The sequence below is a fragment of the Thamnophis sirtalis genome, unplaced genomic scaffold (assembly GCF_051295495.1).
Source record: "Thamnophis sirtalis isolate CommonGarterSnake01/CBP01778 unplaced genomic scaffold, rThaSir2_p1.2 scaffold_15, whole genome shotgun sequence".
Lineage (NCBI taxonomy): Eukaryota > Metazoa > Chordata > Lepidosauria > Squamata > Natricidae > Thamnophis > Thamnophis sirtalis.
This window is the reverse complement of record NW_028261395.1, coordinates 33,166,870-33,183,127: the sequence shown is the minus strand read 5'-3', so window position 1 is coordinate 33,183,127 and position 16,258 is coordinate 33,166,870. Positions and strand designations below refer to the sequence as shown.

Genomic DNA, 16,258 nt, shown 5'->3' with positions numbered 1-16,258 from the left:
CCAAATGACTCATATTTATGACGGTTGCAGTATCCTGGGCTCATTTATTCATCTTTTGTGCTCTTCTCAGAAGCACAGTCAATGGGGAAATCAAATTCATCTAACAAGCTTGTTACTAATGTTAACAACTGTGGTGGTTCATTTAACAACCTGTTGCCAAAAAGGTTTTTAAATGATGCAAACCCCACTTAACAACTGTCTCATTTAGCAACAGAAATTTGGGGTTCAGTTGTGGTCATAAGTCGAGGATCAACTGTACCTACAATGGGAAAATGGATGATTAAACTGATGGGAATGATGGAGATGGCAAAATTGACAGCTTTGATTAAAAATAAAAAAATGACTAATTTTAATTCTACTTGGAAACCAATCTTTGATTTTTGTGAGAAATCGAGAGAAATGAAACTTTGATTTGGGGATTGATGATTAGAAATATATGAGGTTGTAAAAGTAGCATAGACTATTGTTAATTTTAGCGTGTTTTTATCTATATCTGTATCAAAGAATGCTGAAAGTCATGCTTGCTTGTTTTCCTTTTTCCCCGCATCTTTATCTTACTTTTTGTCTGAACTTTTTCCCTATTTTCTTTTTCTCTGTAAGATGCAAGATCAATTTAACACTATAGTATGAAAGATAAACTATGTGTTTCCTAAGCTTTGCAATCCATTTTTAAAAATAACAACAGCAATGGAAAGATTGAGGGCAATATTGATTCATTCATTTTTATCATATTCTCAACCACTTGCTTTCCAGTTTGTTCTAAAATATATATACTTTCAAGAACAAGTCTTCTCTATGTAGTCCTGTAATTTGATTTCTGCATTTTATTAGCTGTTTTTTTACAAGTCTGAAGAATTCCTTGAATGTGAGGAAACTTCTCTTTCTCAAGCATGTGTGCACACAAAACAGTTACATTATGCAAGAGAAAAGCAATTCAAACAATTATATTTAAGGTGGTGGTCATTAACTAGCAAGTTTATTACCAATTTACAACACCTACTGATGATCTTCATAGTGGTGGATGATACGACATCTAACTGCAGAAGCTGTTTAATGCTCCATATATTTTAATACAGGCCTATTAATTAATTCTGCAGGATTTAAAGATGTATAGTCGGCCATTGAGATACCTTTTACCATAATCTTCACCAGGCTAGCATTTTCTTTTTATTGTAATTATTGTCCCATTTTATATTGTTCTATAATTAAATATTTGTCAAGTAGTTGTTCTGGTTGTCTGATAAGGAAGATAACCATGTATTCTAGAAAGAAAGGTTAATTTTAGGACACAGGTCCAAGTTCATCTGAAATGATCCTATCTTTTTATATATTTCCATCTGACTCATTCTATAAATTTCACTTGAAAACATTGGGCCCAAAATCAACATTTTTAAAATTAATTGCACACACAAAATGTGCAATTTTAAAAGAAAGATAGAGAAATGCAAACCTATGGCTCTTCACATTTTAAATTCATCTGAACAACTACTTTTCATTACAAAGGTGGCAGAAGAAATTTGGTAAAGTAAGAGCTCATCTTTCATTCATTCATTCATTCATTCATTCATTCATTCATTCATTCATTCAATCAATCAAATTTATTTGGTCAAAGACCAGCAAAATTGAGAAGAACAAACAAAAACAGACTAAAGCAAATAAATATGATAATGTACTAATAGCTAGAATAGCTAAAAAAAATCACATTGATTGATCATCTTACATTCTGACTCCAATGTCAGGATAAACACCATTTTCTTTCAAATTTTTAATCCCTTCAAACATCTTAGAAAAACTAAACCATTGTCTGAGATATTCAGGGGCATAACTAACTCTTGGGAACCTTTCTATATAAATACAAATAAGAATTTACAGTATTTTTCGGAGTGTAAGATGCACCTTTTTTCCACAAAAAAGAAGATGAAAATCTGGGTGCATCTTATACACTAAATACAACATTTTTTGCCTCCCGAAACCCCGCCCCCTTCACCAAATTGGCCATGCATAGCGTTTAGGAGGCTTTCAGAGTGCTCCTGGGGTTGGGGAGGGCACAAATGAGCAAAAAATGTGCCATTTTTTGCTCAATTTTGCCTCCCCAGTCCCCAAGAGTACTCTGAAAGCCTCCTAAAGGCTATGCCTGCCCTTTTTTTAAAAAATAAATAAATGGGCCCGTTTTCGTGAAAAATGGGCCGTTTTTGGGAGGTCTGCAGAGTGCAAAAACTTTTTTAAATTTGCCTCTTCAAAATCTTGGTACGTCTTATACTCCAGTGTGTCTTATACTCCGGTGCCTCTTATACTCCTAAAAATACAGGTATTTGACTCATAGTTGACTCACTGAGCCGAGGTGGCGCAGTGGTTAAATGCAGCACTGCAGGCTACTGCTAGATCAGCAGTTCAGCGGTTCAAATCTCACCGGCTCAGGGTTGACTCAGCCTTCCATCCTTCCGAGGTGGGTAAAATGAGGACCCAGATTGTTGGGGGCAATATGCTGACTCTCTGTAAACCGCTTAGAGAGGGCTGAAAGCCCTATGAAGCGGTATATAAGTCTACTGCTATTGCTATTGCTATTGCTAGTTCTACTTAAGAGAATCTCTTGATTTATATCATATAAATTCTATTACTAATCTTACTGCTATATTAATTCACATTTCTTTTTCTTTGTCCATTATAACTACAGACTTTTAAAATTATGCCTTTTATACATTAAAAACCTTAAAATGACATATAAAGCTTCAGATAACATACAAATTTACTCTACACTTGCACTGAGATGTCAATGCCTGGGGAGAGAGAATAGAACACTCACAGGAAAAAAAACATTCCAGGCCTTTCAATGCTGCATGATTAGGGGGGAAAAAACCCACTGTTTTTTGCTGCCTATTTATATTTACTAAGTACTATATATATTACTTATATTTACTATTTATATAATAAGTTGTATTTTTATCCTGAGAAATTCTGAGAATTTGGTGTTCTAGCCAAAAATGCATCCTGAGGTATACACAGGATGTTTCCAAGGCACTCTCTCACACACATTCCCTCTCCCCCCTGCTTTATAAACATAAACTGAATGTTTCTTTGAATGCTATTGGCAAGTTAAATAATTAATCAGATCTTTTTTAAAGAAATGAACATTAGGTATGGTAGATATTGTGTTGAAGAAGCCCGGAAAACCTAAGTCACAATGAGAAATATTTTTAAAATAATAAAAAATTTGGATGTTAAAAAATGCATTGAGAATTGGGTTCTTGCATTTCTAAAGCTGTATATCCTATCATAAGACCTGGACTTATGTTAAAGCATTATGATCATCCTAACAAATTCAGTAAAGGCTAATTGATTTTTATTTTTTTCATTTAAGAACATTTATATGGCCATCCAACTCACTCTCAGTGACTCCAGGTGGCCTTACAAGGGTAAAAATCCAATTTAAAAAAACAATAAAAAACAATAACACTCCACCTCCACCCTCTCGTGACAACAATTAAATGAGCCATTTGATGGGTTCCATCCCAATCTGGGGTCTCCAAGCCAGTTGGCAAAACTACATCTTCGGAGCCTTGTCAAGAGAGTATCAAAGTGGGGGCCAATCCATGGGGATGATGTTCCACAGGGAGGGAACCACCATAGAGAAGGCACTTTTTGGTCCTGCTAGATAGACCCCTTTAAGAGAGGGGACATGTAACATTCCCTGTCTCTAAATTTAAGTCCTCCAAATAACCTGGTCCCAAGCCATGTAGGGCTTTGAAGGTGACAAGCAGCACCTTGAATTGGACGTGGTAGCAAATTGGCAGCCAATGAATACATTTAAAATAGTTCTCTTGTTAGACTTAATATTTGTAGGAATTTCTATTACTCTTTCCTAACCAGCTCAGAGACTTTTGTTCCAAGAAATCTGGCACACATATGCTGACATTTGTCTATGTACAATTTTAAACAGTCTCTCTTGGAAAGGCAAATCAAAGAAATTGAATTTCATTTGTCCACCAGGGGGCAAAGCCTTTTTGACAATTATTTTCCTTTGGTCAAAAACTGTTTAATTTTAAACATATTTGAGATTATTCTTACAATTTTATGAAAGAAAAGACACATTCAAGTCAAGGTCAGATGGGGGTGACTAATTCATACAGTTGTCTTGGCAGGTGAAGAAAATAGTTTGCCATTTATTTATTTTCTGGGATGCCTTTTCAACTTCCTAATTTAATTTGCATGCCTGGGATTTCCTTGTGTCCTATCCAAGGATTGACAAAATGCAAGTTCATTTAGCTTTTTAGATCAGCTAAGATTGGCTAGGTATTGCCCTCTAGCAAGGCCGGTAATTTATAATGGTGGCCAGAGATTGTAGGCTTCTAAGTGCATCACACCTGGATCACTGACGCGAGTATCTATGCCATGAGCTACTTGTGTCTGGATTAGTCTTCCAGCAAATCAAATATTCTAATCTGTTCCTCCTGCAGTTCAAACTACATTCCTCCATAAATGGTGCTAACCTCTCACTAAGATGGGGTGGAACAAGGGCAATGGTATTCAAACAATATGTTATAGAAAACTGAAGATACACTGTGCATCCATTTAATAGATTTGGTGGGGGCATGAAATCATCTTGGAAAGAAAATCAACTACCATCAGCACAGCATCTAGCCAGTGATGGCTAACCTTTTCCAGACCAAGTGCCCAAAGCATGTGCATGCGCATGTGCCCCAAATCCCCAAAATGAAATGCATGCACCCCCTGCACATGCACTCGGCTCCTCCATGCATGCATGTGGGGGCCCCTATGCATCTAACCCCCCCCCCATGCATGGGCAACAGAGACCTGAAGACCAGCTGGCCGGTGGGAGGCATGCACGCATGCGTTGCAGAGCTGAACTGGGGCGACGGCTTGTGTGCCATCAGAGAGGGTGCTGTGTGCCACCTCTGGCATGTGTGCCATAGGTTCGCCATCACAGATCTAGGCTTTATTCTTAACACATAACGGAGTCCAATGAAGCTGTCCTAAAGACCCTGTGAGGATGAAACAAGACCAGCCAACTTCACACTGAGAACCATGACACAGTGACAAGTCTAGCTAGCAAAGAGAAGAAACATCAACTTGAATGTAAGGCCACACCAGTGACAGAGAAGGTAATTAGTCATTTTAGTTCCTCCAAAACTCAGCTGGCTGCTGAGGTCACTGAGGAGTTTTTCCTCTCACAGAAGGAAGAACACAGATAGAGGCAGTGGTTGTGAGGCTAGGCAAAGAGAAGATAAGGGAACCCCTGTCAAATTACTCTCTCCCATGTTACACTTAACAGCGCAGTTAAGCCCCTTCCATATTCTGTGCTAGCATTTGATGTTTTAAACATCATTTAAATGATGTTTTTTCACAGAGCACTTCATGTACAGGCTCATCCAAATCATCACTCGAGGTTCAAGGCTAGTGAAGGACATGTTTTTTTAATAAGCTAGTTTTATCAAATAGCTGAAAGACTGTCATTCAAGTGGAAAACACACACACACACACACACAGAGGGAGGGAGAGGGAGACAGAGAGGGGGGAGGAAGGGAGGGAAGGAATAACAGCCACATAGCTCTAATCTTACATTATTTTCTCACCTATGTACTTTATTGTGCAGAAGGCAGCCATTTTGCAACAAGAGGAGGTGGTTGACATCTCACATCATTACTGAAAATGTCTGCACTGATCTCCCTTCTGAGCTTAGTCCTTCCTTCCACCTTCCTAGCTAGCTCTCCCTATCAGTCAGATGAAGGGATTATTAAAAGTTGGATGGAGTGGTTGAGGTTAGTTCTCAAAAGTACTAAAAATGGATGTAGTTGTCAAATTCTGGGCCATTCTAAATGAGAAGGGTTCCTCATATTGCAGCTCTCTCTGTCATTAAACTAATAAATCTTACCCAATGGGAAATTTCATTGGTCTTAGGAGATATCTAACTCACACTAAGCAACGAAGGTTACCTTTGCAGATTCCCAGCCTATTTGTCCAGCAGAGACAAATAGGCTGGGAAGTGCTTGGTACAGAACAACTGATGTAGTGGCAACCACAGCTGAATCTTGGATCATGATAATTCAAGAGTTAGTGCTCGTAGCAGATTCTGTCCCAACTGCTGGACAATCAAGTTTATTATTTTTGTTAACTGATCCAACTGGCTCACTGCTGATTTCTACTACTGAAGCAAGGCACTAGTGACCTAATGCACTGACCAAGCAGTTGCAAGGGAATCCGTGGTCATTTACTCTTTGAGTCAGAGCACAGCTATGCAGCTTATTTTATATAAGGTAAGTACTAGTAGATTTCAGGACATCACACAGTCATTGTAATGAAGTCCTCAGTCCAGAAACTGAATCAAACACTTAGGCAGCTGACTTACAGACTTCAAGAACACATCATGGCTGGCTTTTATTGCAGACATGAAAGAAATCACACAAAGAACATCAGTCGGCAGGAATCAAGATATGTGTGCATGTGTCTCGGTGTGTGGATGTGGATGTGGATGTGTTTGTGTGTGTATGAAAGGGGAAGAGAGAGAGACCTACTGACTAACCTATGTTTGAAATCCTAGAGCTTTTTCTCTCACCTTTTTCAAAACAATGAATTTTAGCCATACTTTTCAATGCCCTGAAAGTTCCTATCTGCCCAGTCATTTATCTTTAAGGTCTGTTCTGACAACTTTGTTTTTTCTTATTATAACTATAAATACTATAAATGTTTATAGATTGCTGCTCATTTCATTAGATACATCTTGTTTTATCTGCAACAGATCAATATAGCTACTTTCTTGGAAATTAAACTAAAATGACTAAGTTAAAAGTCTTATATAGTGGGCAAATAATCTTAGAACACAACATCACAAACAACTTGCTTATTAATATGGAGGCAAGAGAGATTAACCAAAGGAGTAACTGAGCTCTCATTAGGATTATTGAACAGAGAATTTGAGGTGGTAGCATTATCTAGGCAAAAATGGGATATAAATGCAAGAGAAATAAAAAGTCAATCAAAAGTAAAAAATATGGTCCTGAGGCTTTGAAGATATTGCTGATCTAAAAAGTAGACTCCATAAAACATACCCTTTGGGAGTATTTTAATGATATTACTATGCTCATCAGTAAGATAAAGAAACACCTGCTATGATCATGGTTCAATATTAAATGAAAATTAACCTGAAATAAACTTATTAAATATTATATATTGTATCAACTTTGTATTATAAAACCTTTATCTCAGTACATAGAAATAGCTACATTGGTTACATTAGGTAGCAAGACTGCATTTATTAGGAATTAAGATATATTAAATTTTCTTAGTTATTGACTTACATCACAATGCAAATAAGAATGTAGTTTATTTAAATAAAACCCATCCTGCTTACAAATTCGAAATTACTATATCCTATAAAAGTACTTGGTAACATAAATGTTACTTCAATAACCTTCAACAAATTATTGCTTGTTTAAATTTTATTTGCTACTATTGCCATTAGTGGCCTTAGATGGGGTCCTCAAACTTTTTAAAGGGGGGGGGGCAATTCATGGTCCCTCAGACTGTGGTGAGGGGGCGGACTGGGTAGGTGGGTGTAGCTAGGTGGTCATATGGGTGGATGTGGCTAGGTTGTCATGCGACCGTCTGGGCATGGTCAATTTAGCTGTCCATTAAACAATACACACACATTAAACTTTAATGTGTTATGCTCCTGGGGGTGGAATGCAGGTTAGTGAAGGGATACAGCTGCCTTGGGGTGTGTCTCCCTCTCGCCTTCTCTGTGGAGGCTGGGGTGGCCAAAACTTGGCCCATTTTTGGCCTCCTTGGCCTTCAGAACCACTCTGCCGCCCAAAAATGGGCCCATTTTTGGCCTCCTGAGGCCTTCGCACTTCCCGTTTTTGGCCTCCTTGACCTCCAGAAAGTGGGGGGATGGGTAGATGGGGGGATGTGGGGGAGCAGCCTTGTGGTCCCTCGCTGGCCGGATTAATGGTTTGACAGGCTGTATCTGGGCCCCAGGGCGTAGTTTGAGGTCCCCTGCTTTAGATAGTTAACAGATATTCATATACAATAGTAATTACCAAAACCTAAGTAACAAAACTATTTTTTTAAAAACTTCATAAGAATTTTTTTAAACAAAAAGTTTTAAGCCAGTTAAGTGCTAGCTTTAAACATCACCACCAAATTCTACCCATCAGGGGAAAATAAATTTTAGCTGCTGCTGTTAAACAGATGTGTGGTGCCCCACTGAACATCTTAATTTTAGGACAGATCACACAGATGTAGACATTCTTGCAAAACAAGGTCCAAATTACAGAAGTCTTCCCACATCATAAGAATTGAAGACTTGAACTGTTTCTGGAAACTATCAGTAACCAGTGCAACTAATCCAGGGATGTGACATCTTACAGAAGCACTATTCACCATATAAACTATTACATTTTAAGGTTGGGTACTATCAGAATACTAATAACACTTAGCATGAAATCCATGCATGATTCTTCTCATTTCCTAAATAATAATGTCCCCCACATAATAATTTTCAAAAGGGCCAAGCAAAACTTCCCATTATCCAAATGAATAAAAAGACAACACTAAAAACAATGCCATGTCTATTTTCTTCAAGCAACTAGAAAAAATACTATAATCAATAGAATAAAAAAAGCATTTAAGAAATCCAAGATGACAACCGGGACATACTTCCCTTAGTTCTTTCTTAGTACAGATCATCCACCACACAATCAAGTTATTTAGAACGGAGTCTAAATCTAGTTTGAATTTCTGGAGTTCCTGGAGAACAGAATTAGTGTTTTTTTTCCCACCAGCTTGGCTAAATAGGGATTACCAGATGTTGTTTCCATTCATATTCTAGAATGCATTTTAAGAACTCAAGGCTTGTGGTAAGGTTATGGGTCAACTCAATTATTGCCCAATTATTAACATTTCTTTCCACCTGGCTATTGCAAGGACACTCTATCAGCCTCTATGCATAATAAGACTAACCTAATAATATCAACTGTGCATTCATCCATTTATCCTATTGTTTGTTTGCCTGTATACTGCCTTTGTTATTTTTTACAAATAATTTAAGGTAACAAACATACCCAAAACACTTTCTTCTCCTATTCTCCCTCCACAACAACCCTGTGAGGTGAGTTGGGCTGAGAGAGAATGACTGGCCCAAGGTCATCTAGCTGGCTAAGGTGGGACTAGAAAATTTCTAACCTGGTTAGGTCTTAACCACTAGGCCAAATTTTAATTTTAAAACATCCTACTTATTTTCAGGGGAATGTCAACCTAATAGAAAACATTAGACTAACATTTCTACTGGAGAAGCTGCTGAGAGTAGATCATGACCTGTGTTTGAGTACCTGCGTTTCCAATAGTTGCAAGCAGTTATTCTTCAATGAAATGGAGTCAACAAGCAAAGTGGAATCATTGCAAAGTATTAAGTTCAGGAATGTACTCATAGCTCCAATTACTATGTAACAAGGGAACCAAAGAGATTAATTTGTCTAATTATTCATAATGGTTGTCATGTAGAAAGCTTTAGTCATTAATAAGATTGTGCAAGGCTCACCAGTCCATCAATCCCACAACTTGAGATCAAATATTGTAAACAATGCCCCACTAGCAAGCAGATACAGGAAGCAAAAGCATGGGAACCAGAAGCAGGGACTCCTTCTTAAGGGCATGGGATCAATTTATTTATTGGGTTAGGTGGCCATCCAACTTCAGAAGACTCTGGAATTACTACCCCCAGTTAAGAGTAGCAGCAGCAGGAGAACATCACCACCTTCACATAAGGGCAGCAATTTTACTACGTTTGGTCCAGGCAAACAATAAGAGGCACATGGCTAAGATAGCAGAATTCAGATCAACAGGGCTATAAGAGATGAGCTCTGTTTCCTTACAATCTTATGATCCTCAGGAAACTCTTGCAGTGTTTAACCTATTGGTCCTGGTCCTGCCCCCTCAAGGGACAGAGAATATCTACTTCCTCTTCTACTTGAGAATTTTTCAGATATCCAGAGACTGCTCTACACAGCCCCCCCTAACTTCTCCCCTGCAGGCTAAATATACCTAGAGTCAGTTTGGTATAGTGTTTAAGGTGCAGACCTAGAAATCAGGAGCTCCTCCCCCACCTTAGGCAAGAAAGCCAATTGGGTGACTTTGGGCAATTCATTCTCTCTCAGGCTAACCCACCTCACAGGGTTGTTGTTATGGGGAAAACAGGAGAATGAAGAAAATCAGGATAGGATAAAAAAATCTTACAAATAAGAATACCCAAGCCATTTAATAATTTCTCGTAAAGTGGGGTTACCAATAATCTCACCCCCTTGGAACTCCTCCTGTGAATTCACTCACTTCTCTCCATCCATTTTGGTGTTCAGAACCAGACACATTACTCCAAATGGTGTCTCACCATGACAATGGAAAGTAAATTCACTTAATCACTATTTAGTTTGCTTTTTCTTGGTAGCAAACTGTTGAATGAGAACAAGGAATTTATTGTTTTCTTCCTTAAATTATTGATTGCTGTTAATATCAGAATATCTTACTTGAAAATAAATCCACTGATTTTGACGAAACTTCAATTTAGGAGTGGACTGTAAATCAATTTCTCAAATTAAAATATGAACAAAGTAAAGGTCAAATTTGAATGCAGACCATACAAAGACTGTATCTTTTGGTTCATTAAATCAATCAATCAAAAATCACAGCTCTAAGAGAACAGGTACATTGATCAAATTCAGAAAAGAATGCAGTAAAAACTACTGTACAACATGTGTAGGAAATTTACATGCAGTTATTTCCCAATTCTCAAAAATTTCCCAACTCTGAAAATTTCACTAATTAACAATATCATCTAATACACATTTACTTATAAGTCTCAGCGCACTTATTATATGTTATGCCTAAAAAGTCTACACAAACGGCAGCCATATCTGGAGATTTTAGTAAATGCTTAGGCATTATCTTAAATTTTTAAAGAATATCTGCTTTACTTTTATATCTGTATTATCTTTACAGGCTATTTTGCCCAACAAATTATTTTCACTATTTTTAAACAATGATTTGCAAGTGGCAAGGGCAGAAAATACTTCTAAGTACTGTATTCCACCACTTAAACAAAGTATCATTACCACAAAGCAACTACTTTAATAGTCATTAGGATTTAAAGCCTTAAACCTAACACAAGCTTCCAAGAAATCCATACAATGCTAGAGACCCAGGCAAACACCCCAATAAGAAAACGTACCCACAATTGGGTGCGATACATTTTTACCGTCAAAGCGCTACACGAAACACCCTGGCCAAGAGTTAGAATTCTGTAAGGCTAGAATAACACGCAGGATGGGAGGGGCCCAAATTCTCTATTATGGGGTGGGGATTCCCCACCGTAAACAGGGATTTCCTCAGCACGTGTGCAGGAATTCCCTGAATCACTGAAAGAGAACAAGGTAGCCATTTATAGAGGTCAATTACGTGCATGCAAATAACATGGAACACGTCCTGGGGTTTTCCCACTTGCTAATTCTATGACTCCACAATATTTAAACATTTTCAGTTCGGCACTCATTTATTGAAGAACATGCCTTTTAAGATTACTTACCAGTTTCAGACCGTAATTGTCTGAAAACATGTCATCTTTATGGAAAGGGGCAATGGATTTTACTGAACGTAGCAAAACGAATATTAGCACAATTATTCAACATTCGGTATAAAATAGGTGCAGCCTAGAAACAAGTTCGTTTTCCAGCATCCTTTCCAGGGCTTCCCCTGAGCATATTTACTCAGCAGTCATTCTGAATTAATTCAGCAGGGCTTACTCCATCATAATCATCTTTACCACTGCAGCCTTCATAGAACAAGGAGGAATATCAAGAACAGCACTGGCAGTTTGTGTATTCAGTGTCAGATGGGCCACCTTATCCCAGGGAAACAAGAGAAAATGTGGTGAGCTTTTTACATTTAGCTAAAAATACCAACATCTGGGAAGTCATGCCCCTTTTCTCATTCCATCCTAAGAGCCAGACCCGTCTCTAAAAATGCGATTAATAAAACAAGCAATAGGGATTGGGGATTTTTTTTGTTTTACCTTTGGAACTCTTCGCTTCCTTCTCTGAGGCCTTTTGTTTTCAGTTAGCACCTAAAGAAAGACATCAAATGGCAAAATAAACCCGGGTAAATAAGCCAGTCAAGTAAACAAAAACCAGTTTTTCCATCTTTCTGGGAAGACTTCACGGGCACACCATCACGCAGGACTTCACCCGCGACTTAAAACGGGGACCGAGCAAGTCAGCCGCACTACCGCGGGGGAAAGAGGGTTAACCGAGGAAAAGAGGAGGTGGAGGTGGGGGAGGGGAATCATAATAAACAAACCACCTTTCCCCCAGCTCAAAAGTCGGGCTGAGGGAGGGCTCGGCATTCTTCACAGCGAAAGCCACAGGGTAGCCATCTTGCTTCCTTCTGCAGAAAAAGCCCTGTGCGGAGTGTGCACTTCTTCAGCGCGCTTTGGCAAAATTATGCTCATAGTGCTTCCACAGCCACAGCGGCGGCGGCCGCTCGGAGAGCGCAGCAAAACCTGCCTGCCAACGCTAGGGACGTGCTAGGCATGCCTCGCGATTATTATTACGCACACATACACGCGCGCGCGCGCGCGCCCACAGACACACACACACAGACGGATGAGGAGGGGGGAGGGAGGGGAGGGGGGAGGGAGAGGAGGGAGGGAGCGGGGTGGGGTGGGGGGGTGAAAGACATCCAGAAAAGGCCGAGCCAATGACAAAGCGAGACCAAAGCGTTGTCCAAAGCGCTCGCTCGGCTCCCCCCAAACAAAGGGGCTTCTTCTGTGGGCTTTGCGCGCAGGGCAGGCGGCCGCCAAGCAAAGACATGGACTCCCCTTCGCCCGCTGAGGGAAATCAAGGCGGGGAGGGGTTGGTGGAAGCGAAGTGTTATTGTTACGTTTTTATTTTTAAAGCAAAAAGTGTTGCGAGGGAGCAGGAGAAGCCCCCGTCTTTGGCTGCACCGGCGCGAGGCGAAAGGCACCGGGGGGGGGGGGGCGGCGATGGTCCGCCGAGAGAGAGAGAGAGACGCTCGCATTCGCCCCCTCGGGCGCGTTTTTGCCTTTATAAGGCCAGGGCTGCACTGCCGGTCCTGTTTCCGGCGTGGGTGAGGCGAGGACAGCACCGGGGGGTTTGCTCCTGGCCGGCCCGCAGGCAGCACACGCTCCCTCAGGGGCCGCGCCTCGAGATTAACGAAGAGCAGGCGGCGGCGGACGCCTCTTGAGGGCTCGCTCAACAGGTTCCCAGCGGCCCCGGGCTGTCGCCTGGATTCTTCGGGACACGTTTACCTGCAGCTACCTGGATATGAGTTGAATGGACGGGATTTACTTGGCCGGGCTGCCTGAGGGAGGGAAGCACACCGCCTGGGCTTGGGGTAACCAGCGAGGCTGAAACACCCGCGGGCTACTTTGTGACTCACTGTCTTGTCACCCAGCCAGCCTGGGAACGCGACCCAAGACGGGGGACAGCGATTTTAGGCAGGCTCGGGAAGAGCTCCAGAGAAGAGCCCCTCTTTGTTATCTAGGAGTTGCTATGTTGTGGTTTTCCAAAGATATGCGGCACAATCTCATTTGCGACAATTCCCCCGCCTACGACAAACTCTTGTGAAGAGATCAAAGTGATGCTTGGAATAATAGACTTCATAATACCGAGCGTGGGATGTATTTAGCCAAGCCCTCGAAGAGGGGGGGGGACGGACGGTCATCAGTTCAATTAACTTCCAAAATGTTTTGGGATGTAAACAAAATGTCACATTAGATCACCTTTTGCCATTTGTGTTCCTCTCTCAAATAAGGCTGCTCTTTGCAATCCATTGCAACTGAATAATCTTATCACACCCTCCCAAGGTCAGAAGAGGCATTCGCATACAATCCCAAATCAGCTATTTACATTTTAGCCTAATGTGCTGGGCAGTCCAGACTAATCTGCTGGCTATTTTTTGAATGTTTTGTGCAAACCAACTGCATAAATATTTATAGTCTATTATCTAAAGTGGCACTGATAAAAAAATCATTTCAAGAATACATTCTGTAAGGAAACTTCCTTAAGTACAGGTCCCCGAATCTGGTCTTTTCAAGCTCTGGTACCATATTCTTATTAGACAAACGTAAGCATGTCAATCTTGGACTGTGTTTAATACAACACATAACGTCATAGCTTATTGATTAATCAAGATACTATGATTGGGTTCATATTAACCACTGCTTTAAATCACAGCAGATTGTGCCTAGTGTGAGATCCAAGCCTTAACAGTAGCGTAAGTCAAGACCACAGCAAAACCCTCAATTATGGTTTCCATCCCTGGTTTATTGTAAATTATCTTACCTGAACAATGGCTCTATGCATTATGCAAACCTCAGTGGGAAGGTAAACATATGATTAACCTCTCCTTTGGGATTCTAAATAAGAAACTGAAAAAAGGAGTTGGCTGCAAAACAGGGACTGGTTCTTACCTCAATTTTCAACTCTCATACTCTTGCAAGAGATAAAACAGACATGATAGTTGGGATGGGATGGGATTCAGCCTTCCAAGTAGAATAGCACCACCTCCAATAACGGTTCCACCACAAAACCGCGTTCGACTAAAGCGCGCTCGACAAAACCGCGTAGCTGACGTCATCACAGCGCGACGAAAAAAGCACGCTGTAAACGCTAAAGCTAAAATTAACCCCTAAACCTAACCCCCCTAAACCTAATCCTAAACCTAACCCTAAACCTAACCCTAAACCTAATCTAACCCTTAACCTAAACCTAACCCTAACCCTAACCCTTAACCTAACCCTAAACCTAACCCTTACCTTAACTTGAATCGGCTTGCTTTCAAAGCGCTATTTAAAGCACCCTTTTTTCTCCGCGGTCGCTGTTGTCGCCCTGCTGATGACGTCAGTGACACGGTTTAATCGGTCGTGCTTTAGTGGAGCGCGGTTTTGTCGTGCCACGCCAATAACTACTATATGATTTTTAATGGTCAATTCCCATCCTCCCAAAACCCCCAATGCACAATCATGGCAAAGATTGCTAGTTAATAGCTGACACTGAAGGTGACTCAAAAACCATGACTAATTTATGGCTGTCATTGTGCTGGATAGCACAACCAAAGGTAAAACCTGCCAAGGTCAAGATACTCGTTATCAGGTCAAAAGTGCCAAAACAGATAGCCGATACATACTTCATAATAATGTTTTTTGTTTATAGCTGTAGCTACAAACCGAGAATCAAATACTAATATTTATTCAGAAAGAAAAAGGATGTGCTGCATGTTGCAAGATTATCTTATTCTGGGGACAGTGGACTAGGAGACATTTTAAATCAGCCGGCAGAAGGCTTGGCAGTTTGTGACATCTGTTGAATTGTTTGAATATTTTTTATAAAGCAAAAAGGCACTTCATAAATTATGCTCTTCCTAAACCAAAAGCATTTGCATGTTGGCAAGAAGTAGGTACATAGAAACATGAAACAAGTGCTGCAGTACATTTTGCTGCAAATAAATATACATATGTCTCACACACATTCACGCGCACACATTGGTTATTAGGCTCATTAGTCCCCAATTGCCAAAGTGACTTAACAGTTTGCAATAAAAACAGAACTGTAGTTAAATACTGGCATATGAAAACCCTCTTTCAATTTTTTTTCATAAGGTAGTAAAGAGCACTAGAAGGGAGAGCATTTAGACCTGGAAGGCTACAGAGAAGGCTCCTCAAATGATTTCAATAAATGTTGCTGTATGTATGTAAGGACTATATTAATTAAATTTTTTGAATCAAGGTACTTCAAATGGGCTAACATGGAATCCGTCCAAAATCCAGGATTCTTGTGAAATTGAAATTTGACACTATGACATTTTATGACATAAAAATTATCATTAAAACATTTTATACAAAATGTTATGAGATATTTCCTGTGGTCAACTCCTGATGTTTTAATATATAATTCAACATGAGCTATTTTCAACGCAGATACCACTCTGAATATGTCTGAATATCTCTGAATATAAAAAGAGCCAAGGTGGCGCAGTGGTTAAAATGCAGCACTGCAGGCTACTGCTAGATCAGCAGGTCAGCGGTTCAAATCTCACTGGCTCAGGGTTGACTCAGCCTTCCATCCTTCCGAGGTGGGTAAAATGAGGACCCAGATTGTTGGGGGCAATATGCTGACTCTCTGTAAACCGCTTAGAGAGGCCTGAAGGCCTATGAAGCGGTATATAAGTCTACTGC

At 40.2% G+C, this 16,258-nt stretch overlaps 1 protein-coding gene across 2 annotated transcripts in view; it reads right to left on the bottom strand.

The window, feature by feature from the left end:
- The window catches only part of TET1 (tet methylcytosine dioxygenase 1), a 103,400-nt gene that overhangs the window by 67,185 nt on the left and 19,957 nt on the right, over positions 1 to 16,258 (bottom strand). For both annotated transcript variants that reach the window (XM_087702231.1, XM_087702230.1), the window contains exon 3: positions 12,077 to 12,127. In XM_087702231.1, the coding sequence (XP_087558357.1) occupies positions 12,077 to 12,127 (51 nt within the window). The remainder of the gene's footprint in view (positions 1 to 12,076; positions 12,128 to 16,258) is intronic.